Here is a 25,387-nt window from a genome sequence, read left to right on the forward strand (position 1 = left end):
CAACATTTGAAACAGCTCAAGAACATCTGTGACAAAATACAACTGACATATTTATGTAATAAACACGTGGAACACTTATAAGAATATTATATTTAAAGAATAATTTATAGTGTGTATATTTGAAGAACTAAACTACTAATCTACATTGATCTATAAAGTTAATCACATCTGGACTTACAGAGCTTTTCTGCAGTTCCTCACAGCTGGAATCAGTCTCTGTCGTCCCTTCAGTGTTGTCTTGTACTTCTTCAGGTCAAACTCATCCAGAACCTCCTCTGACATCTGCAGCATGTAGGCCAGAGCTGAGCAGTGGATCTCAGAGAGTTTCTTCTCTGATCTGTTCTCTGACTTCAGGAACTCTTGGATCTCCTGATGTACCGAGTGGTCGTTCATCTCCGTCAGACAGTGGAAGATGTTGATGCTTCTGTCAGGAGAGGTTTTATCTCTGTTCATCTCCTTCAGGTTGTTGATGGCTGTCTGGATGATTTTTGGACTGTCGTCTGTCTGACCCAGCAGACCTCCTAAGAGCTTCTGGTTGGACTCCAGAGAGAGGCCATGAAGGAAGCGAACAAACAGGTCCAGGTGGCCATTTTCACTTTCAAGGGATTTCTCCATGGCTCTCTTCAGGAAGACATCCAGAGATGGGCCACGACTAGCACTGCTTCCAAAATACTGGGGGATGTTCTTGAGAAAAGACTCTAGGTTTGACTCTCTGTGCCTGAAGTCTTCTTCCAGGAAGTCCTTCAGTACCTCTGTGTTCCTGTTTGTGTAACAGTGGACCATGTAGACGGCAGCCAGAAACTCCTGAATGCTCAGGTGAACAAAGCAGTAGACTGTTTTCTTGAAGATCACACACTCTCTTTTGAAGATCTCTGTACAAACTCCTGAGAACACCGAGGCCTCTGTGACATCCAGACCACACCGCTCCAGGTCTTCTTGGTAGAACATGATGTTTCCTTTCTCCAGCTGTTCAAACGCCAGCCTCCCCAGCTTCAGAAGAACTTCCCTGTCAGCCTCCGTCAGCTCCTGTGGACTCGTCTCATGTCCCTCACCATACTTCTGCTTCTTCCTCTTTGTCTGAACCACCAGGAAGCGTGAGTACATGTCAGTCAGGGTCTTGGGCAGCTCTCCTCTCTGGTCTGTAGTCAACATGTGGTCCAGAACTGTAGCAGTGATCCAGCAGAAGACTGGGATTAGACACATGATGTGGAGGCTCCTGGATGTCTTGATGTGTGAGATGATTCTGCTGGACAGCTCTTCATCACTGACTCTCCTCCTGAAGTACTCCTCCTGCTGGGCGTCAGTGAAGCCTCGTACTTCTGTTACCCTGTCAACACATGCAGGAGGGATCTGATTGGCTGCTGCAGGTCGGGAAGTTATCCAGACGAGAGCTGAGGGAAGCAGATTCCCCTGGATGAGGTTTGTCAACAGCACGTTGACTGATGACTTCTGGGTGACATCAGACACAACCTCGTTGTTGTGGAAATCCAGTGAAAGTCTGCTTTCATCCAGGCCGTCAAAGATGAACAGAACTTTACAGACAGCGAGCTTCTCTGCTGTGACCTTCTGTAATGTTGGATGGAAAACATGGAGCAGCATGAGAAGACTGTACTGCTCATCTCTGATCAAGTTCAGCTCCCTGAACGAAAGCAGAACCACCAGACTGACATCTTGGTTCTCCAAGCCCTCTGCCCAGTCCAGAGTGAACTTCTGCACTGAGAAGGTTTTTCCAACGCCAGCAACGCCGTTCGTCAGAACGACTCTGATGTGTCCCTGTTGGTCAGGTAAGGCTTTAAAGATGTCGTGGCACTTGATTGGAGCGTCATGGAGGGTCTTCTTCTTGGAAGCTGTCTCAAGCTGCCTCAACTCATGTTGGGTATTAACCTCTTCACTCTGTCCCTCTGTGATGTAGAGCTCAGTGTAGATCCTGTTGAGGAGGGTTCCACTTCCTGTTTCATCACTTCCTTCAGTCACACGTTCACATCTCTCCTTCAGACTGATCTTATGTTCATCTACAACCTCCTGCAGACCTCTATCTGCTGAAAGAGAAGGGAAACAGTTTGAGACTAAATAAAGAACATCTGCTTATTATTTCCATTGCCAATATTGAAGTGATCAATATAAAGTAAATAAAAAGCAGTAAAGGTTAAACAGTCCAGTTTTAGTGGAAGCATCAGTCGGTGTACATGTTTGATTGACAGCAGAGGAGGCGGAGCCTCAGCTGTCCGTCTGCAGCTCTTCATCTAAACAGCTCACTGTGGCTGTTCCTTCCTCCCTGTAATATTTAACTCATCCACTCATCAAATAATGCAGAATATGTTCATATCTCGTTGTGTGGACCTGTTTTTATTAACAAAAGCCGGGTTTCCACCAAAAGTTCCTGGGACTTTTTAGTCCTACTACTTTTAAGGACCTGAAGGTCCTTCAGTCCACTGTTGTCTGTGTTTCCACTACGGTCTAAAGACCTGTGAAGATTCAGCAAATTAGTCCTCTGATGTAAGAAAAAGCATCATGACATGTGACGAGGGCTGTTGGTGGTCTCAGTGGTAAACACACTCTGCAGTCTGCCGTTCAGTGTGTCGCCCGTTTCATCTAAAAAACACGCTGGAAAAAAATAAGCGTTAGGTTTTATCTCACTGTGACGACATTTACTGCTGCACGTTGGATGTAATGAATGCAGAGGAGGAAAGTGAAACTAAAAGCGTCCGTCTCCACAGTAAATCATGTTGAGTATTTGAGGGTTATTTATTTCTGCTTTAGAACGTTAACGCCGTGAAACAATCAGAAAATAACATTTCTTTCTCTCATTCACAACAGCGTCACGCTACGTCTCTCTGTCTCTCTTCTACTGATCGTCCTCTCGCTCGTGTTGTCTCTCTTGTTGTCTCTGTCTTCAAGGCTGGACTGCAGAGGGCCAGCAGCCCTACAACCGCAGAAGTCTGACACTGAACGAGGGATGAAGTTACACGATTGGTCGGCCGAGTGTCGGAGTTTCCTCATTGGCCGTTGCTCTTTCAAAATGAAAAGGCGGGAACAGTCCTTTAATCACATGAGCCCGTCCAGCGCGACGCGTCGGCTCACAAAACTGTCAAGCTGTCAAACTAGGAGATCTAGTTCTGAAATAAAACCAGATTCAGCAGAGGCATCGCCTAGATCTGGCTTCAAATGTTTTCAGAAGTAGATTTTGGTGGATTGTTTAGACGGAATAACAGAAAGTTTATGAGCAGGACGCCATGTTGTTTCCTGTTTGAAACGGTGAGCAGAAAACCAGGAACCAATCAGGTGCATTCCACGTCACCGCTTGACCCATAGACATATATACATAGACGCCGCATTGACCTCTGGACCGTACGTCAACGTTGGCGTATGTATATATGTCTACGGCTTGAACGGCCAGTTGAGTGGAGCAGGGCGTCCCCTAGTGTCCTCGCAGGACCTGGTGAGACTTTTATGACTCTTTATGTATTAAAAGAACAAGTAGTGTTTTCAGACATGGAGACGTCAGCAGACAGATGTAGAGTCTTACTTTGTACAGTGCTGGTCTGACCGGCTGGCTGCAGTCCAGCTCTGGTTCTGGATCTTTGTCCACACTGGGGACAGGAGGAGTCTCCTGATGAAGCAGACTGGTCCCAGTATGAGGTGATGCACTGTCTGCAGAACCAGTGTCCACAGCTGGTAGAGACCGGATCCTTCAGGACGTCCTGACACAAAGCACAGCAGGACAGCTGCTCCTCCACAGAGACATCACTCCTCTTCCTCTTCCTGTGAAGACATGTCTTTATAACTAAAATGCTTTGTTGATTGGTCGACACTGTCTCAAAGCTCAGATGGTCTCAGGGAACAGTTAAAGTGTTGCTACTTTTCTGTTTGAACTCAGCATTCAGTCTGTGATGACAGTGTTCCTTTATTTCAACTCTCCTGCTTTCAACAACACTAATGAGCTGAATTTACCATCTGGCTGTCTTATTAACCTCTTAACAATCCGACGGACGCTATTCTGTCTTTCAGAGGTTGTAGCGGCTCAGTTTTAAAGCTAGAGTGAAGATCCTGGTAACATGTGAAACTAGAGAACCTGATGAACCCATCGGTACCAACCAGGTCATGCTAGCTTGCTGGGAAGAATGCTCTGACCTCCAGATGTGTGAATGTAAATGGGTTCTATGGGTACCCACGAGTCTCCCCTTTACAGACATGCCCACTTTATGATCATCACATGCAGTTTGGGGCAAGTCATAGTCAAGTCAGCACACTGACACACTGACAGCTGTTGTTGCCTGTTGGGTTTCAGAGGGGTCTGTCCTCCAGAGGGGTCCCGTCTCCGTGTCCGTCCTCCAGAGGGGTCACGTCTCCGTGGCCGTGACGGGAGCTGTTATATCGTTCTCTTCAAAGCCACCAGACTCCATTCACAAAAGCAGTAATTTTACTTCCCAGAACACGGGAGTATACGTACAACCCCACTTCAAAAAAGCTGATTTTAGGAGAAGTCAAACCAACACAGTATTTTGAGGACAAATGTGAGAAAATGAATTACACATTTGAAGCTCATTCTTTCAGATTTTGAATAGTTGTAAATCTTTACAGAGACTTCAACGTTCGGGCAGAAATATGAATATTTTCTTGAAGTGTAAATTGTGAAATGGAGGTTCTCAGGTGTTTTGTTACAGAAATACAATCAGTAGTTTGTGGCTCTAAAACCCAGACTAAGATCCATCTGAGGTTGAAACAGTCTCTGCACTAATAGTTCTGCATCAGAATATAAATCTGTTAGCAGAACATTTAGTCTTCATCCTCAATGCATCATCATCCATCAGGTCAGCTTACAGTAGAAACAGTCTCTTACTTTGACTCTGAGGGTCCAGGTTCATTACTGAAGTTCATAGGAATCCACATGGACCCGTCACTCTTCACAGACAGACAGCTGGGTACTGGAGACTCTGCTCTCCGTCTGGACTGAACTCTGCAAACACCAACATGATTTTATTCACATCACATGAATCCTTGATAAACTCTCTGATGATAAAGACATTTCAGTAGCTCTAAACACACAAACTACTGCTACTGTCAATAATGTGGTTTTAAAGTTTGTATTAGTCCTCTTAGATTACAGCTGTTCTGGGTGACTGACAGCTGTCACAGATACGAAGAGGAAGAATGCACAAATTAATTCTCTTTGTGTCACAAAAAGTGTATTAAACTTCAGTTAGAAAATACATTTTAGAAGAAATTTCAAAACAGAAACACACAATCAACAGAAAACAGTATTGGTAGAGGAAAGTGAAAATGAGTCCTATAAATGAGTTAGTAGCAGCTCTCTTACTTTGACTCTGAGGGTCCAGGTTCAGTACTGAAGAGTGGAGGATTCCCTTTAGACTGATCACTCTTCATAGTCAGACAGCCAGAGACTAGAGACTCTGCTCTGTCCTCCTCTTCCTCCTCACAGTCAATCATCTTCTGATCTGAAGTCAGCCTGAGAGGATAAACAGGAAAGGAAACAAGTTTGTACAAGAGTCACAGGCGAGACTGAGAGAACAGGAAGTAACACAAATACACACACATACACGCACACGCGTGCGCGCGCACGCACGCGCGCACACACGCACACACACACACGCACACACACACACACACACACACACACACACACACACACACACACACACACACACACACGCACACACACACAGTATACAGTATAATAAAGCAGCCAGCGCTCCACCTGGTCACTTCTCTTTACCTCTCTGCTTGTTTTCTTGTCTTACAGCAGCTTTAATGAGGATTATTCAGCCAGTCATGACTTTGTGTTCACAGATGAATCAAACTGTTGAGTTCATTCTAACATTTCTCTCCTCTACAGTCCACAGGGAGGAAACTGACTCAGACACTTTAACAGTAACATAATAACATGTTGGATTAACACTCACCCTGCTTCAGTCTTCAGTCGTCAGTCTTCAGTCGTCAGCCCTCGGTCCTCTTCTCATAATGGAGTCTGAAATAACGGAACTCTTTCACTTTCATCGTTTCCTTCCTGTTCTCATGATCAGTGTGGCTCCTCCTCTCTTCATTTACAGGAAACCTTTGACCTCAGTTTATCCACGAGTGTGTGTGTGTGTGTGCGTGCGTGTGTGCGTGTGTGCGTGCGTGTGTGCGTGCGTGTGTGCGTGTGTGCGTGTGTGCGTGTGTGTGCGTTGCTCACACTAATCATCTTTTTAACACGGTGTGTTTATGAGAATCTCTTTTGTCTTGAACAGGTTGAATTAAAATGAGTTTTGGTCCGATGTTATCTCATTTTTATGTTTAAATCATGTCAATAAATCAGTTTAGTTAAATACTAATGTGCTTTTATAGTTGTTGTTTTTTCAGAATTATATCTCTAAGATTTTTCTGAACATCTGGAAGAAAAAATATCATCTCTGTTGCACAATAAAATCATTTCTGAGTTGCAAGTCTTCTTCATGATCTAAACACAGTAGCCAGAAATGACACATCTTCCTTGTTCAATTAGTACAAGAACCTACATTTTGAAATGTATTATATTATTTTCTTATTAGTTATATTTGTATGTTTCTTCCACTATTTCATGTTTCAGCTTTTTTTATTCTTACAAAAAGAGAAAAGACATCAGTAATATCCAGCAACCTGGATTTAGAAATATAAGTGTTGTGACGTACCTGAGATGTACCTGATGTACCTGAGAGTGGTTCTGTTGACCCAGTGATGTTGTTCAGGAGGAACCAGGTGAAGGGGAGTGGTTCTGTTGACCCAGTGATGTGGTTCAGGAGGAACCAGGTGAAGGGGAGTGGTTCTGTTGACCCAGTGATGTGGTTCAGGAGGAACCAGGTGAAGGGGAGTGGTTCTGTTGACCCAGTGATGTGGTTCAGGAGGAACCAGGTGAAGGGGAGTGGTTCTGTTGACCCAGTGATGTGGTTCAGGAGGAACCAGGTGAAGGGGAGTGGTTCTGTTGACCCAGTGATGTTGTTCAGGAGGAACCAGGTGAAGGGGAGTGGTTCTGTTGACCCAGTGATGTTGTTCAGGAGGAACCAGGTGAAGGGGAGTGGTTCTGTTGACCCAGTGATGTGGTTCAGGAGGAACCAGGTGAAGGGGAGTGGTTCTGTTGACCCAGTGATGTTGTTCAGGAGGAACCAGGTGAAGGGGAGTGGTTCTGTTGGGGGGGGGGGGTTGACTATATGTATGTGAACTGGTACGAGCTGCTGGTTCACACGGTGGGAAACTGGTCGCTATGGTTTTGTGTAATGGTGAACAGAACGGTTCTGTGTGTTTGGTGTGAATCTAGTCGGTCGGGATGGTGGAAGGTTCTGGGTGAGTGGATGTGTGAGTGTGTGGATGTGTGAGTGTGTGTGTGGATGTGTGAGTGTGTGGATGTGTGAGTGTGTGGATGTGTGAGTGAGTGGACGGTGTATGAGGTGGGCTGTTTTTAGGAGTGATTTTTCATTTCCTCCCCTCTAGGTTGTCATGAACTTGTGGGTTTTAAGTGCGATGTTTAATTAAAGAACATCAAAAGTCAAAGTCTTCTTCTTCTTCTTCTTCTTCTTAATAACATTCTCATTCTTGAAAAACTTTATTTCAAATCCAAGTATATGAAAATGAAACCTGGTTTAATGTTTCATTCTGAGTTTCTTTCTGACATAAAAGCCCTTAAAGTCATGAAAAACAAAAATGCATTGAAACTTCTTATCATAATAGAAGAATATGAAATACAGGTATACAGCTCTATAGCTCTTAATTTAATCTATTATTATTATTATTATTAATATTAATATGAATTACAGGTAAAGCCCTATAGCCCTTACTTTAATTTATATTATTATTTTTATGTATAATTTTACATACAGTATATACATTTCCACTGGCAGCACTGGTGCTACCGACTTCTTCAGTTTGGTCGCACAAGCACATGATTTGGTCGCACCCTTTTCTTTGGGTTCCAGCATGGTATTAATCAATGACCTTGCATGCTAGTAAATAGTGGTCATAATTTACATACCCCAGTGAAACATTGACAACGCCTCCAAACTTGATATTTGCAAAATATTTTAATTAACAAGTTTAGAGTTTCCTGCAACGGACAGACCACATTGCCTACAATAAAAACACAGCACAGTGTTCCCCTCGTACCGTAACCACGGCTACCGTGTTAACCATTGAGGCTGAAAGTGGTACTTCTGTTTCTTCACCTGTCTGTCAGCCAGTCTCTCCGTGCCTCTTGCACATTCATCACCGGTGGTGTCTGAGTCTGTTAGACTCTCCCTCACCACCAGCTTCCTCCTTTCTCTCCTCATTTGGTTTTTTAAAATAATCAGCAATAGACCGCTTCATTTTGGGGAACAGTGAAACTTTGGCGCCCTGCAGTGTGTGATGCGCGTGAGCAGGGTCTGAAATTACATCTTTTCACTGCCTGCCACTGTGGCAGGTACGTTTTTTTTTGTCTGCCACTCATACATTTTATCTGTCACTTTTGAAATCTATGCGCTAAATGAAGGAATAACATTTTAGATCTGATGTAATTCAATGTTCGATATAATTTACATGAAAAACATTCTGTAGATGGTAAATTACAGTGTTCAAATGACACCGTAGCTTCCGTGGGAGCCCTGTTTCTGGGGTGTGGGAGGGTACTGTAGCCTACACAGTACTGTACTGTACTTTGTTATTGCCATCTGTAGTGGTTATTTACATAAAAACATAATTATGAATTGTGATTATTTAAATATAATATGTATCATAATAATTCCCTTTCTATTATCTATTTTATATTGCTGTGAAAAAAAATAGCATTTGGTTGAAAAACAAGATTTTGCATAGGGCCCCCAAAAAGTTATGACCGGCCCTGCTGGCTGCTACCGTTAACATCCAACAGTCAGACGTTAGATAACTGTAACGTTACCGTTAACATCCAGCAGTCTAACGTTAGATAACTGTAACGTTACCGTTAACATCCAACAGTCTAACATTAGTTAACTGTAACGTTACCGTTAACATCCAACAGTCTAACGTTAGATAACTGTAACGTTACCGTTAACATCCAACAGTCTAACGTTAGATAACTGTAACGTTACCGTTAACATCCAGCAGTCTAACGTTAGCTAACTGTAACGTTACCGTTAACATCCAACAGTCTAACGTTAGCTAACTGTAACGTTACCGTTAACATCCAGCAGTCTAACGTTAGCTAACTGTAACGTTACCGTTAACATCCAACAGTCTAACGTTAGCTAACTGTAACGTTACCGTTAACATCCAGCAGTCTAACGTTAGTTAACTGTAACGTTACCGTTAACATCCAACAGTCAGTCTAACGTTAGCTAACTGTAACATTACCGTTAACATCCAGCAGTCTAACGTTAGCTAACTGTAACGTTACCGTTAACATCCAGCAGTCTAACGTTAGATAACTGTAACGTTACCGTTAACATCCAGCAGTCTAACGTTAGCTAACTGTAACGTTACCGTTAACAGCCAACAGTCTAACGTTAGCTAACTGTAACGTTACCGTTAACATCCAGCAGTCTAACGTTAGCTAACTGTAACGTTACCGTTAACATCCAGCAGTCTAATGTTAGATAACTGTAACGTTACCGTTAACATCCAGCAGTCAGTCTAACGTTAGCTAACTGTAACGTTACCGTTAACATCCAGCAGTCTAACGTTAGATAACTGTAACGTTACCGTTAACATCCAGCAGTCTAACGTTAGCTAACTGTAACGTTACCGTTAACAGCCAACAGTCTAACGTTAGCTAACTGTAACGTTACCGTTAACATCCAGCAGTCTAACGTTAGCTAACTGTAACGTTACCGTTAACATCCAGCAGTCTAACGTTAGATAACTGTAACGTTACCGTTAACATCCAGCAGTCTAACGTTAGATAACTGTAACGTTACCGTTAACATCCAGCAGTCTAACGTTAGCTAACTGTAACGTTACCGTTAACATCCAGCAGTCTAACGTTAGCTAACTGTAACGTTACCGTTAACATCCAGCAGTCTAACGTTAGCTAACTGTAACGTTACCGTTAACATCCAGCAGTCTAACGTTAGATAACTGTAACGTTACCGTTAACATCCAACAGTCTAACGTTAGATAACTGTAACGTTACCGTTAACATCCAACAGTCTAACGTTAGCTAACTGTAACGTTACCGTTAACATCCAACAGTCTAACGTTAGTTAACTGTAACGTTACCGTTAACATCCAGCAGTCTAACGTTAGCTAACTGTAACGTTACCGTTAACATCCAGCAGTCTAACATTAGTTAACTGTAACGTTACCGTTAACATCCAGCAGTCTAACGTTAGATAACTGTAACGTTACCGATAACATCCAGCAGTCTAACGTTAGATAACTGTAACGTTACCGTTAACATCCAGCAGTCTAACGTTAGCTAACTGTAACGTTACCGTTAACATCCAGCAGTCTAACGTTAGATAACTGTAACGTTACCGTTAACATCCAGCAGTCTAACGTTAGATTACTGTAACGTTACCGTTAACATCCAGCAGTCTAACGTTAGATAACTGTAACGTTACCGTTAACATCCAGCAGTCTAACGTTAGTTAACTGTAACGTTACCGTTAACATCCAACAGTCTAACGTTAGCTAACTGTAACGTTACCGTTAACATCCAGCAGTCTAACGTTAGCTAACTGTAACGTTAATACTAGAAAGTTTACCTCATTGACTTGAGAATAATTCCCCGTTGACGCTGCAGCTCCTGAGATCAGAGGCCGGCGGTAGCTATATGTTGTGTGTGTCTGTGTGTGTGTGTGTGCGTGTGTGTGTGCGTGTGTGTGTGTGTGTACGTGCGGGACGGATCGGGCGCGTACACTGTGTATGCGCGTGTGTGTTTATGTTGTCACGGAGGTTTAATAATAACGGCGCGCTACACAAAGCGTGCAGTCATTTTCATCATCGAAGGTTTCCACAGAACCGAGGAGAGTGCAGGAGAGGAAAGAGAGGCTGCTCCAGTGAGGAACAGAAAGCACTGCTTTCATCTGCATTGCTCTTACCATGTTACCAACATAGTAATGATCATGCACTCGCACAATGTGACTAGGTAAAAATGTTATTCGCACACTCCCCAAAAAAGGTGGCATATGCGATCATTTTGGTCGCAGTCTAGAGCCCTGTATGTTTCTGTGCTTGTTCTGTGTGCACCTTGTCCTTTTACTCTGATGCAGTGATCTATGAGCCATGTTGTTTGTAAATTTGATTTTTTTCAATAAAAGAAAAGGATTGCATATCAGCAAAACGTCCGGTTACACCCTTCAAAATATATTTGTTAAAAGACGTGATTTAGTTTTATTTCAGTTTGAATGCTTCGCTGACAGTATTACGATCGGATTTAGTCTGAGCTCATTGTAATGAGGTTAAACTTCCTTCTTCTACTACAGCCTCCTTCTAACAATATATCTGATTATGTTCTTGCTGTAATATCAGTAATATTTAAATGTAAAGTGAAGTTAACTAGCTTCAGCCTCAGTAACATGAGATCTATGTAACACCACACAGAGAAGGATCTTAGCGCCCCCTAGTGGCCACGGTCGGTAACTACACCTGCATCAATATCAAGTTAGAGGAATTACATACAAGCTATTATACTTCCGGTGATCGTTCGCTATTTCACATTCACAAGGTCATCTATATGTCGACCATAAATCACTCTTGTTGTTTCACATTCCTGAGACCTGATTTTGGTTATATGCACATTATACTACAGAAATGATCATGTATCATCCTTACTCTAATAGGGAGCACATTTTAACACTTTTCAGCTAACATCAAATCAAGTCATATTGATTAGGGGTTACATACTCTGTGTCACAAGAGTCCATGTGTTATTGATCTGTGTTGAAACGGCCTAGCTCCAGATGCCTGACGTGGATAAGGCCGAGTGAAGGATCGAAAACCTCCTCTGGCCCTTTCCCGACGGTCTCGAGGTCGTCTAGAGGTTCCTGTTGGGGCTGGAGGCTGATCGCTCCACGGTCCAGGGATTACATTTTGAGGACGAGGGATCTCATAATTACTTAATAAACAGTTATGTTGTCATAAACAGAACTAATCTGCAGAGACACTTTGGGTTCAGAATATATGAATGAGTAAAGACAAAGTGAAACCCAGGTCCAGGTGGAGGAGGTGGTGGAGTGTGGAGCAGAAGGAGTGGAGGAGTCTCAGTGTGTCTGCAGAGACTGTGCAGAAGGACAGATACACTGATGATACTCTGTCAGGTCCAGAGGAACACACAGGGATGATGGTGGTTAGAGATCACCTCTTCCATCTGATGAGAGAAGAAGAAGACACCAGAAGTCATCAATCAGTGTCTACAGAGACTCCCTTCATCAGCTGTCAGTCAGCATCCAGTATAAAGAGCAGAGGGACTTCAGTCTGTGCAGCGTAGCCAGCTTCCTTTCAGCTCTCATGTTAACGTATTGGAGTGAACACACTGAGCTCAGAGCTCACAGACCAGAGGCCTGTACTACGAAGCCAGTCCAACACACCCAGGGTATCTTCTCCTTATCTGGTTTAACTAACCCCTCAACCAAGATCCCGCTAAGCGGTCCTACGACAGTTCTGATCAACTCGGTAAGTCAACCCAGGGTTTCTCAGTCTGGCTGTGAGCGCGTTCACATAGAAGGGGCGGGGTTTGTAGCACATGACCAATCAGAGACATGGACCAGTCTACGGTCAGCAGAGCGGCACACTTTACAAACGCATACTAGACAAGTTAAACACATAATCCAGACTAGAATTAACACAGTTTAAACTGCCAAATGCAGGAAGGACGCATACGAGACGAAATCCACAGTCTTGTTGTGTGTAAAATGACCTGTAACGTTGATCTTAAACTAATCGGAGGCTTCAGCAGTCTGAGTTAGATGTATTAGGGCTGGGTGACTTGGACAAAATCAAATATCACAATATTTCTTTGTGTAAATGACCAATAATAGAACAGCTAGAACAATCTGGTAAATTCAGAAAATGACATCACTTTACTGTAATTTAGCCTTTAAAACCAGGAAGAGACAACACTTATGCCATATCACCATATTACTAGGGCTGTCAATCCATTATAATATTTAATCAAGATTAATCGCATGATTGTCACAAATTTTGTTTCTGTTCTAAATGAACCTTAAAGGGAGATCTGTCAAGTATTTAATCCTCTTATCAACATGGGAGTGGACTAATATGCTGCTTTATGTAAATGTATGTATATATTTATTATTGTAAATCAATGAACAACACAGATCAATGACAGATATTGATCCAGAAACCCTCACAGGTACTGCATTTAGCATAAAACAATATGCTCCAATCATAACATGGCAAACTGCAGCCCAACAGGCAACAACAGCTGTCAGTGTGTCAGTATGCTGACTTGACTATGACTTGCCCCAAACTGCATGTGATTATCATAAAGTGGGCATGTCTGTAAAGGGGAGACTCGTGGGTACCCATAGAACCCATTTCCATTCACACATCTGGAGGTCAGAGGTCAAGGGACCCCTTTGAACATGGACATGACAGTTTATCCTCTCCAACATTTAGTGTCAGTTTGAAGCGTTATTTAACCTCCTTCATGACCAGCTAGTCTGACATTTTTGGTACCAATGGATTCATCAGGTTTATAGTTTACTATGATACCAGTAGTAGTAGTAGTAGTAGTATGAAATGGTTGGAACCGATGGATTCATCAGGTTCTGTAGTTTCAGATGATACCAGTATCTTCACTCTAGCTTTAAAACTGAGCTGCTACAACCTAAAAATCACAAGTTGCGTTAATGCGTTGAAGTAATTAGTGGCGTTAAAACAAACTTGCGTTAACGGGTTATTATTGTGTTAACTTTGACAGCTCGACTAAATATGGAGTCTTTTTGGACAAGGAGATCAGACAGAGCGTTTCAGACAGAGGGTGTAAAGAGGTGCTGCAGCACAGCCGGTAGAAGAAAAGTAAAGTGATTTTTGAACATTAAAGCATGTTAACATGTTCTAGTAGAAACCTAAAATACAAGTATGAAGCTGAACATCAGCCTGATAGGTCCTCTTTAAAGGTCCCACATGTTCATACACAGACTGAACAGTAAAACGTCAGCTGTGATTACTGGACTTCAGCAGAGGTTCTGGTCTGTATAAAGACCACATGGTTACTAAATGTAACCATGGTTCTATGATGTTCTATCTCTCAATGAGAGAACAAACACTTTCTGATCAGAGTTGATGGTACGACAGTTTGATGGATGAGGACCACTGTCTCTATACATGATGTGATGCTGTCAGCTGTAATCCAGCTTTATTTCCTGGAGACATGAACACAACAACAACATCTTCTTCACATCAACTCTAACACATGATCACATGATGAGCTTATGGCTGATCTGATTGGCTGACTGTTCTCTCTCTCTCTGTGTCACCGTTCTCGTCTCTTAGCGGAGGAAACACATCACAACAATACTGCTGAAACCAGCATGGACAGACTCCGAACCTCTACTGACCTCAGAGTCTCCAGTCTACAGTGTGGACTCTCCACCAGATCAGACAGCTGCTTCACATCTGAAGCCTTCAGCTTGTTTCCACCCAGATTCAGCTCTCTCAGATGGGAGGTGTTGGACTTCAGAGCTGAGACCAGAGAAGCACAGCTGATCTCTGACAACCTGCCGAAACTCAATCTGAATAAAGAATAAATGATGAAGATAAAAATCACTTTATAATCCAATCAGATGTGTTCAGGTTTTAATTGTGTAGCTCAACATTACTATGTCCTAATCAATGATCTTTTCCCTAAAATGAGTAGAGTGACTTTGTCATTGTGTTATTGTGGATCATCATAATGTCAGCCTTCTACAGACATCATCCAGATGTCACCACAACATTCATACAGCTGTTCATGTCAACACACATCAATAACATGCTGCTGATCTCTCTAAAATCAAATTCCATACTTCTCCATACTGCGTAGGAACCCTGAATATTAGTTCAGAGGATCTTCTGTATCCAGATGTGACCATTTACCAACAATGATAAACATTCATTTACTTTAACAACTAACAGTGGACATTTTCTACACTTTCTTTAAGAAACACAAGTCTTTAGTGACTGCAGACTGAATTTAGTTCAAGAAACATGAAAATATGAAGAAAAGGACATTAACAACTTTATATATGTAAGTTATCCATCCATCTTCAACCGCTTATCCGGGATCGGGTCGCGGGGGCAACAGCTCCAGCAGGGGACCCCAAACTTCCCTTTCCCGGGCCACATTAACCAGCTCTGACTGGGGGATCCCGAGGCGTTCCCAGGCCAGAGTAGAGATATAATCTCTCCACCTAGTCCTGGGTCTTCCCCGTGGTCTCCTCCCAGCTGGTCGTGCCTGGAACACCTCCCAAGGGAGGCGCCCAGGAGGCATCCGTGCTAGATGCCCAAACCACCTCAACTGGCTCCTTTCGACGCAAAGGAGCAAGGACTCTACGCCGAGTCCCTCACGGATGACTGAGCTTCTTACCCTATCTCTAAGGAGACGCCAGCCACCCTCCTGAGGAAACCCATTTCGGCCGCTTGCACCCGCGACCTCGTTCTTTCGGTCATGACCCAACACTCATGACCATAGGTGAGAGTAGGAACGAAGATTGAACGGTAGATCGAGAGCTTTGCCTTCCGGCTCAGCTCTCTTTTCGTCACAACGGTGCGGTAAAGCGAATGCAATACCGCCCCTGCTGCTCCGATTCTCCGACCAATCTCACGTTCCATCGTCCCCTCACTCGCGAACAAGACCCCGAAATACTTAAACTCCTTCACTTGGGGTAAGGACTCATTCCCTACCCGGAGTAGGCAATCCATCGGTTTCCTGCTGAGAACCATGGCCTCAGATTTAGAGGTGCTGATTCTCATCCCGACTGCGTCACACTCGGCTGCGAACCGATCCAGTGAGTGCTGGAGGTCGCAGACCGATGATGCCAACAGGACCACATCATCTGCAAAAAGCAGCGATGAGATCCTCAGCACACCGATCTGCAAACCCTCCTCCACCCGACTACGCCTCGATATCCTGTCCATGAATATCACGAACAGGATTGGTGACAAAGCGCAGCCCTGGCGGAGGCCAACCCCCACCGGAAACGAGTCCGACTTACTGCCGAGGATCCGAACACAGCTCTCGCTTTGGGCGTACAGGGATTGGATGGCCCTGAGAAGTGCCCCCCTCACCCCATACTCCCGCAGCACCCCCCACAGTATCTCCCGGGGGACCCGGTCATATGCCTTCTCCAAGTCCACAAAGCACATGTAGACTGGATGGGCATACTCCCAGGCCCCCTCCAGGATCCTTGCGAGAGTGAAGAGCTGGTCCGTTGTTCCACGGCCAGGACGGAATCCGCATTGTTCCTCTTCGATCCGAGGTTCGACTATCGGCCGAACCCTCCTTTCCAGCACCTTGGAGTAGACTTTACCAGGGAGGCTGAGCAGTGTGATACCCCTGTAATTGGCACACACTCTCTGGTCCCCCTTTTTGAAAAGGGGAACCACCACCCCGGTCTGCCACTCCTTAGGCACTGTCACCGACTTCCACGCGGTGTTGAAGAGACGTGTCATCCAAGACAGCCCCTCCCCACCCAGAGCCTTCAGTATTTCTGGGCGGATCTCATCAACCCCCGGGGCTTTGCCACTGTGGAGTTGTTTGACTACCTCAGTGACTTCCACCAGGGTAATTGATGATGGTCCCCCATCAGCTTCCAGCTCTGCCTCTACCATAGAGGGCGTATTGGTCGGATTCAGAAGTTCCTCAAAGTGCTCCTTCCACCGCCCGATTACCTCCTCAGTTGAGGTCAACAGTGTCCCATCCTTACTGTACACAGCTTGGATGGTTCCCCGTTTCCCCCTCCTAAGGTGCCGGATGGTTTTCCAGAAGCACTTTGGTGCCGACCGAAAGTCCTTCTCCATGGCTGCTCCGAACTCCTCCCACACCCGCTGCTTTGCCTCCGTCACGGCAGTGGCTGCTGCTCTTCGGGCCCGTCGGTACCCTGTAACTGCCTCCGGAGACCTCCGAGATAACATATCCCGGAAGGCCTCCTTCTTCAGTCGGACGGCTTCCCTGACCACCGGTGTCCACCACGGTGTTCGAGGGTTGCCGCCCCTTGAGGCACCTAAGACCTTAAAACCACAGCTCACCGCCGCAGCTTCAGCAATGGAAGCTTTGAACATCGTCCACTCGGGTTCAATGCCCCCAACCTCCACAGGGATGCCAGAAAAGCTCCGCCGGAGGTGTGAGTTGAAGATCTCTCGGACAGGGGCCTCCTCCAGACGTTCCCAGTTCACCCTCACTACGCGTTTGGGCTTACCAGGTCTGTCCAGAGTCTTCCCCCACCCTCTGACCCAACTCACCACCAGATGGTGATCAGTTGACAGCTCCGCCCCTCTCTTCACCCGAGTGTCCAAAACATGCGGCCTCAGATCAGACGATACGATTACAAAATCGATCATCGACCTTCGGCCTAGGGTGCTCTGGTACCATGTACACTTATGAGCATCCTTATGTTCGAACATGGTGTTCGTTATGGACAATCCATGACTAGCACAGAAGTCCAACAACAAACGACCACTCGGGTTTAGATCAGGGAGGCCGTTCCTCCCAATCACGCCACTCCAGGTGTCTCCATCGTTGCCCACGTGCGCGTTGAAGTCTCCCAGGAGAACTATGGAGTCCCCTACTGGAGCCCCATACAGGACTCCATTCAGGGTCTCCAAGAAGGTCGAATACTCCGAACTGCTGTTTGGTGCATACGCACAAACAACAGTCAGAGTTTTCCCCCCCATAACCCGAAGGCGTAGGGAGGCGACCCTCTCGTCCACCGGGGTAAACTCCAACGTAGCGGCACTCAGCCGGGGATTTGTGAGTATCCCCACACCCGCCCGGCGCCTCACACCATGGGCAACTCCAGAGAAGAATAGGGTCCAACCCCTATCAAAGAGTACGGTTCCAGAACCGAGGCTGTGCGTAGAGGTAAGCCCTACCAGATCCAACTGATAGCGCTCCACCTCCCGCACAAGCTCCGGCTCCTTCCCCCACAGAGAGGTGACGTTCCACGTCCCCAGAGCCAGCCTCTGCCGCCCGGGTCCAGTCCGTCGAGGTCCCTGGCCTTCACTGCCACCCGTGTGGCAGCGCACCCGACCCAAGCGGTTTTTCCCGCAGGTGGTGAGCCCACAGGATGGAGAGGAGGGGGGTGCCACGTTCCTTTTTCGGGGTATCCCCGGCCGGGCTCCGTGGCAAGCCCGGCCACCAGATGCTCGTTGACGGGCCCTCCGTCTGGGCCCTCCGTCTGGGCCTGGCTCCAGATGTGAGCCCCGGGCTTCCTCCGGGCCGGGTAACTCCTCCTCTGCCTCGTGTCGTCATTGGGTTTTTTGTGAACCATTCTTAGTCCGGCCCCTCACCTAAGACCAATTTGCCATGGGAGACCCTACCAGGAGCACGAGGCTCCAGACAACACAGCCCTCAGGGTCATAGGGACACACAAACCTCTCCACCACGTTAAGGTGATGGTTCCCGGAGAGGTAGGTAGGATGTAAGTTATGTTTTTACATAAATCAGGTTCAATTGTTAATTAAACATATAAGATCTATAACAGTAACAGAGAGTCAGTGAACTGACCTCAGAGTCTCCAGTCTACAGTGTGGACTCTCCAGAAAACAACACAGCCGCTTCACTCCTGAATCCTTCAGGTTGTTGTTACTCAGCTTCAGCTCTCTCAGATGGGAGGGGTTGGACTTCAGAGCTGAGGCCAGAGGAGCACAGCTGATCTCTGACAAACTGCAGCTCCTCAATCTGAATAAAGAATAAATGATGTAAGTTTAGAAGACAACGTTCCTGCTTGAAATCATTCAATGTTTAATAATGTGTTCAGAGTTGAAGAAGGTTTAGAACGTAGAAGTTTAGAAAATGTAAACTCCAAACACCTGAAGCCAACAGGATGCAGGTTAAAAACTGTCAAATACAAACAGTGAAACAGAGCTCTCATTAATATTAATGACAACGTGCTGCTACTTCAATAAAGACGTAGTGACTTCACCTCTTAAACTCTGACAGCTCCACCAGTGGATCCATTTAAAGAAACTCATGTTGAGCAGCCAAACACAAATAAGAACCACAGAAACTGATTCAAGATTCAACTCAACATCTCAAAGTTTCTAAAGATGTCAAATATGTCAGAATGGATTTTGGGGAAATGTGAACAAAAGATATTTAAGATAAGACATCTACAATATATATATTTGAGGAATAGTGGAGTCATAAAATCAAAGCATCTTCAGTTTAAACTCTTCAGTCAGTAAAAGCATCATATAGCTTCATAACATTTATAGAAAAAAAAACAAATACTGAACATATTTATTATTGTCTCATAGCTGAAATAGAGATTATTTATTTATTCTTCATATTGATCTATTTTTATTATAATTTCTTGGAAAAAAGAAACATGATGGAAGTCAGGTGTTGTGATATATGAAGGTTTTAAATGTGTAGCTCAACATTGCTCTGCCACAGTTAATGGACTAAACCACAGAAGAAGAAAATGGACTTTAGCATTAAGAGACTCAGTGTGGATCAGTATAATATCAGCCTGATGTCTGCAGTTTAGTGTCACCACAACTTTCACATCATATTAATCTCAGTACACAAGTAAAAAATGGTGTCTGACCTCAGAGTCTCCAGTCTACAGTGTGGACTCTCCAGAAAACCAGACAGGAGCTTCACTCCTGAATCCTGATGGTTGTTTTGTCTCAGATCCAGCTCTCTCAGATGGGAGGGGTTGGACTTCAGAGCTGAGGCCAGAGAAGCACAGCTGATCTCTGACAAACTGCAGCTCCTCAATCTGAATAAAGAATAAATGATGTAAGTTTAGAAGACAACGTTCCTGCTTGAAATCATTCAATGTTTAATAATGTGTTCAGAGCTGAAGAAGGTTTAGAACGTAGAAGTTTAGAAAATGTAAACTCCAAACACCTGAAGCCAACAGGATGCAGGTTAAAAACTGTCAAATACAAACAGTGAAACAGAGCTCTCATTAATATTAATGACAACGTGCTGCTACTTCAATAAAGACGTAGTGACTTCACCTCTTAAACTCTGACAGCTCCACCAGTGGATCCATCGATACAAACTCATGTTGAGCAGCCAAACACAAATAAGAACCACAGAAACTGATTCAAGATTCAACTCAACATCTCAAAGTTTCTAAAGATGTTAAATATGTCAGGATGGATTTTGGGGAAATGTGAACAAAAGATATTTAAGATAAGACATCTACAATATATATATTTTAGGAATAGTGGAGTCATAAAATCAAAGCATCTTCAGTTTAAACTCTTCAGTCAGTAAAAGCATCATATAGCTTCATAACATTTATAGAAAAAACAAATAGTGAATATATTTGTTATTGTCTGATAGCTGAAATAGAGATTATTTATTTATTCTTCATATTGATCTATTTTTATTATCATTTCTTGGAAAAAAGAAACATGATGGAAGTCAGGAGTTGTGATTTATGAAGGTTTTAAATGTGTAGCTTAACATTGCTCTGCCACAGTCAATGGACTAAACCACTGAAGAAGAAAATGGACTTTAGCATTAAGAGACTCAGTGTGGATCAGTATAATATCAGCCTGATGTCTGCAGTTTAGTGTCACCATAACTTTCACATCATATTAATCTCAGTACACAAGTAAAAAATGGTGTCTGACCCCAGAGTCTCCAGTCTACAGTGTGGACTCTCCAGAAAACCACACATGAGCTTCACTCCTGAATCCTTCAGTTGGTTGAAGTTCAGATCCAGCTCTCTCAGATGGGAGGGGTTGGACTTCAGAGATGAGGCCAGAAAAGCACAGCTGATCTCTGACAACCTGCAGCCAATCAATCTGAATAAAGAATAAATGATGAAGATAAAAATCACTTTATAATCCAATCAAATGTGTTCAGGTTTTAAATGTGTAGCTCAACATTACTATGTCCTAATCAATGATCTTTTCCCTAAAATGAGTAAAGTGACTTTGTCATTGTGTTATTGTGGATCATCATAATGTCAGCCTTCTACAGACATCATCCAGATGTCACCACAACATTCATACAGCTGTTCATGTCAACACACATCAATAACATGCTGCTGATCTCTGTCAAGTCTGGAATTAGAGGATCAATATCAAATCAGACTTGTTGGACTTCATTACTTCATTTATTACATGGCCTTCTTCTCACTGTATCTGGGAGCTTAGCAGGTTTATGTCATTTACAGGAAAGGTCCACATTTGTTCAAGTGTGTCTGTAAACAACAGCCACATGTCATATGTACATTAAAAGAGTTATTGGTGGCAGTAATCATTCCTCCTGTGAAGTGGTCCCTTCATAACACAACTACACTGTAAGAAATGACTTCAGAAGTTCAACTGAAACTAATATGAAGATTCAGCAGTCTGAGTCCGACAAATCAAAGTTACAGACTGTTTAGTACCAAATTCCCTCTTTGAGTTACTAATCCTCCTGCAGCTCAACAAGGAAACTGTCAAACACAACATACTGACTGGATACATACTAAGGCTGGGCAATATATCCATATTATATCAATATCGTGATACGAGACGAGATATCGTCTAAGATTTAGGATATCCTAATATCTAGGGTTGTCAAAGTTAATCGTTTTAACGCCAAAATTTTCTTTAATGCGTTAACGCAATCGATCTTCCGGAGGTTGTAGCGACTCAGTTTTAAAGCTAGAGTGAAGATCCTGGTATCATCTGAAACTAGAGAACCTGATGAATCCATCGGTACCAACCAGGTCATACTACTACTACTACTACTACTACTACTGCTACTACTACTACTACTACTACTACTACCACTACTACTACTACTACTGCTACTACTGCTGCTACTACTACTAACTACTACTATTACTACTACTACTGCTACTACTACTACTGTTACTACTACTACTACTACTACTAATACCACTACTACTGCTACTACTGCTGCTACTACTACTAACTACTACTATTACTACTACTACTGCTACTACTACTACTAATACTACTACTACTACTACTACTACTACCACTACTACTGCTACTACTGCTGCTACTACTACTAACTACTACTATTACTACTACTACTGCTACTACTACTACTAATACTACTACTACTACTACTACTACTACTGCTACTACTGTTACTACTACTACTACTACTACTGTTACTACTACTACTACTACTGTTACTACTACTACTACTACTACTACTACTACTGTTACTACTACTACTGCTACTACTACTACTACTACTACTACTACTGCTACTACTGCTACTACTACTACTACTACTACTACTACTACTACTGTTACTACTACTACTACTACTACTACTACTACTACTGTTACTACTACTACTGCTACTACTACTACTACTACTACTACTGCTACTACTACTACTACTACTACTACTACTACTGGTATCATAGTAAACTACAGAATCTGATGAATCCATCAGTACCAACCATGTCAGACTAGCTGGTCATGAAGAGGTTAAATAACGCTCCAAACTGTCATGTCCATGTTCAAAGGGGTCCCTTGACCTCTGACCTCCAGATCAGTGAATGTAAATGGGTTCTATGGGTACCCACGAGTCTCCCCTTTACAGACATGCCCACTTTATGATCATCACATGCAGTTTGGGGCAAGTCATAGTCAAGTCAGCACACTGACACACTGACAGATGTTGTTGCCTGTTGGCTCTCCCTTTAAGGTTCATTTAGAACAGATAAAAAGTGTGTGACTCATTTGCAATTAATCGCGATTAAATATTATAATGGATTGACAGTCCTAGTAATATCGTGATATGGCATAAGTGTTGTCTCTTCCTGGTTTTAAAGGCTAAATTACAGTAAAGTGATGTCATTTTCTGAACTTACCAGACTGTTCTAGCTGTTCTATTATTGGTCATTTACACAAAGAAATATTGTGATATTTGATTTTGTCCAAGTCACCCAGCCCTAACACATCTAACTCAGACTGCTGAAGCCTCCGATTAGTTTAAGATCAACGTTACAGGTCATTTTACACACAACAAGACTGTGGATTTAGTCCTCATCTCGTAACACTCAGGTTAAACGGGGATTGCTTCACAGACAGAAGGAATGATGACAGACATCAATAACTCTTTGAATGTACATATGAACATGTGAGTATTGTATTCAGATAGATTTATAAATATGAACCTGCAAAGATGTTTCTGATGCAGAATATTTATTTGGTTTTTGCTTCAAATAATTAGACAATGCTGACATGAAAACAGAGCACAGTTAGATCTGCTGTCAAAAAGAACGTGGGAATAACTTAGAACCATAGAAACCTCTGATTAGATGGTGTCGTTCATAATCATCACTTATGTGCCTTTAAGTTGGTGCAATACGTGTTTGTTGAAGAGTGCTGCACCTTTAGACATGTTCAAATAGAGAGCTACAGGAATGAGTCCTAAACCCAGAAATGAGTCAGCATTTTAGCACTTCCTGTTCCCTCGTCTGGAGGTCAATGGGTTTTTTGAATGGGTTTTTAGTTAGATGCCTGAAATAAGGTCTGTGGTTAAAGGTCCAGAGTGTAGGATCTGGTGGTATCTAGCGGTGAGGTGAGGAGATTACAACCAACTGAAGCCTCTCCTGTGTGCCAAGCGTGTTGGAGAGCTACGGTGACCGACGTGAAAACGTGAATGTCCCTCTCTAGAGCCATCTGGAGCAGAGCCAGTGTGCAGAGAGAGAGTGTGTACAAACTACATAAACTACAGTCAGTGAACTGACCTCAGAGTCTCCAGTCTACAGTTTGGACTCTCAAGTCCAGCAGAAAGCAGCTTCACTCCTGAATCCTCCAGGTTGTAGTTGAAACTCAGGTCCAGCTCTCTCAGATGGGAGGGGTTGGACTTCAGAGCTGAGGCCACAACTTCACAGTGAGTATCTGAGAGTCCACAGTCAGAAAGTCTGTGATGACACAAAGATTACAAAATATGTTATTATGAAAGAGGACAGTTTATATTTACTTCATGCATTTGATGACTAAACAGTTTGATATATACTTCTCTGATTAACATTTGCTCCTCACATCAGTGGTTCAGCTAATCTTATCTCACTGGTTGACATGAAACAATAATTCTCATCACTCTCTCTCAAACCTGCAGACTTTTAATCTTTGTTTTTCTTTAATCTTGCAGATGAAGAGAGAGAACATGTAGTTACATTGAGGCTTCCATAATGTCCAGTCTGTCAGTGAGATCTGATCCCAGGTCTGTCTCCACAAAGTTAGCATGAGGCCTTCTTGATTAGAAAAGCATTTTTAAAACTCAGTGAATAAGTAATAATAATACAGATGATAAAGATGACCTCTCTTTGCTAGCTACCTGCTGCTGTCAGGTTCACGTCCATAAATGGGAAAATTCAGTGACTGCTGCCAAACGGTAGAGAAATGAAACAGATTGTGTAATAATATTAGACCTGTTCCTTAATTAAACATTCATATAATTAGATATATTATTCATCAGACGGCTGTTATTGGTGGAAGCTGTGTATTTCCTGTTACTACTCTTCTCTACAGCAACAAGAGAGAGAAACACCTGAGTTTCCTTCTGTGAGTAACAGAATAAAAGGAAAGACTTAAAAACACGATGATGGAACACAACTTGACTTCATGAGCAATAAAATGCACCATTGCTCGATTCAACACACTCAGGGGTTTTACAACGACAAGCTTTGTCTCGTATGACCAGTAGTTTACGGTGGCTAATGCTAGAGTTGGGTCGATTTTCGGTTTTGCCGGTCCGGTTTGGTCCGGTCCGGTGTACGAGCTTGAACCGGTTTGATTTAATGCTAACCGGCAGAACCAACATTTGTCATTATGACACGTTCTGGCAAACTAAAAAGTAGCAGACATCAACAACCTGTGCCGACAGAGTCACAGTGCTAAATCCAGCCTGTATTTGCAATATGACAACGTGATTAACGTAATATTATGATGTTATGTTGGTGTATAAACAAGAAGAGGTTTGTTTACTAGGAAGTTCATGTGTTTTTTGGGGTGATGAGACGAGACATGGCAGAGCTGGTCTCAAAGAAAACTAAAACTGTGCCAACATGGCAACAGTTTGGATTTGAAGCCAACGAAAGAGATGAGCCCAAAAACACACGAGGTAAGGTGTAATGTGGTGCAAGGCCTATTGAAAGCAAACCCCAGCACCAGGGCTCTGATCCCAGGACCGCCCCGACTCCCCGCCGGATCAGCAAACGTTCTGTTGCTGCCGTTACACCGGTTAGACCCAGCGCTCCACCAGACAGCTGATCTTTTGTTCTTTTCATTTGTT

At 43.6% G+C, this 25,387-nt stretch overlaps 2 protein-coding genes and 1 long non-coding RNA gene across 3 annotated transcripts in view; all 3 read right to left on the minus strand.

Moving 5' to 3' along the window:
* LOC119476144 (ribonuclease inhibitor-like) overlaps window positions 1-25,387 on the minus strand; it is a 159,230-nt gene that overhangs the window by 66,001 nt on the left and 67,842 nt on the right. The window lies entirely within an intron of this gene.
* The window catches only part of LOC119476115 (protein NLRC3-like), a 119,169-nt gene that overhangs the window by 38,054 nt on the left and 55,728 nt on the right, over window positions 1-25,387 (minus strand). The window contains exons 4-7 of the mRNA XM_037749329.1: window positions 5,318-5,467; window positions 4,841-4,957; window positions 3,527-3,762; window positions 179-2,039 (exon numbers count right to left, since the gene is read on the minus strand). Coding sequence (XP_037605257.1) covers window positions 179-2,039; window positions 3,527-3,762; window positions 4,841-4,957; window positions 5,318-5,467 — 2,364 coding nt within the window. The remainder of the gene's footprint in view (window positions 1-178; window positions 2,040-3,526; window positions 3,763-4,840; window positions 4,958-5,317; window positions 5,468-25,387) is intronic.
* Window positions 11,241-20,784, minus strand: LOC119476161. Its single transcript, XR_005203948.1, has 2 exons — window positions 20,740-20,784; window positions 11,241-12,292 (listed from the first exon to the last, which is right to left on the minus strand). It is a non-coding gene; the product is annotated as an uncharacterized LOC119476161 (long non-coding RNA).

This window comes from Sebastes umbrosus, chromosome 17, assembly GCF_015220745.1.
Source record: "Sebastes umbrosus isolate fSebUmb1 chromosome 17, fSebUmb1.pri, whole genome shotgun sequence".
In the NCBI taxonomy this organism is placed as follows: Eukaryota; Metazoa; Chordata; class Actinopteri; order Perciformes; family Sebastidae; genus Sebastes; species Sebastes umbrosus.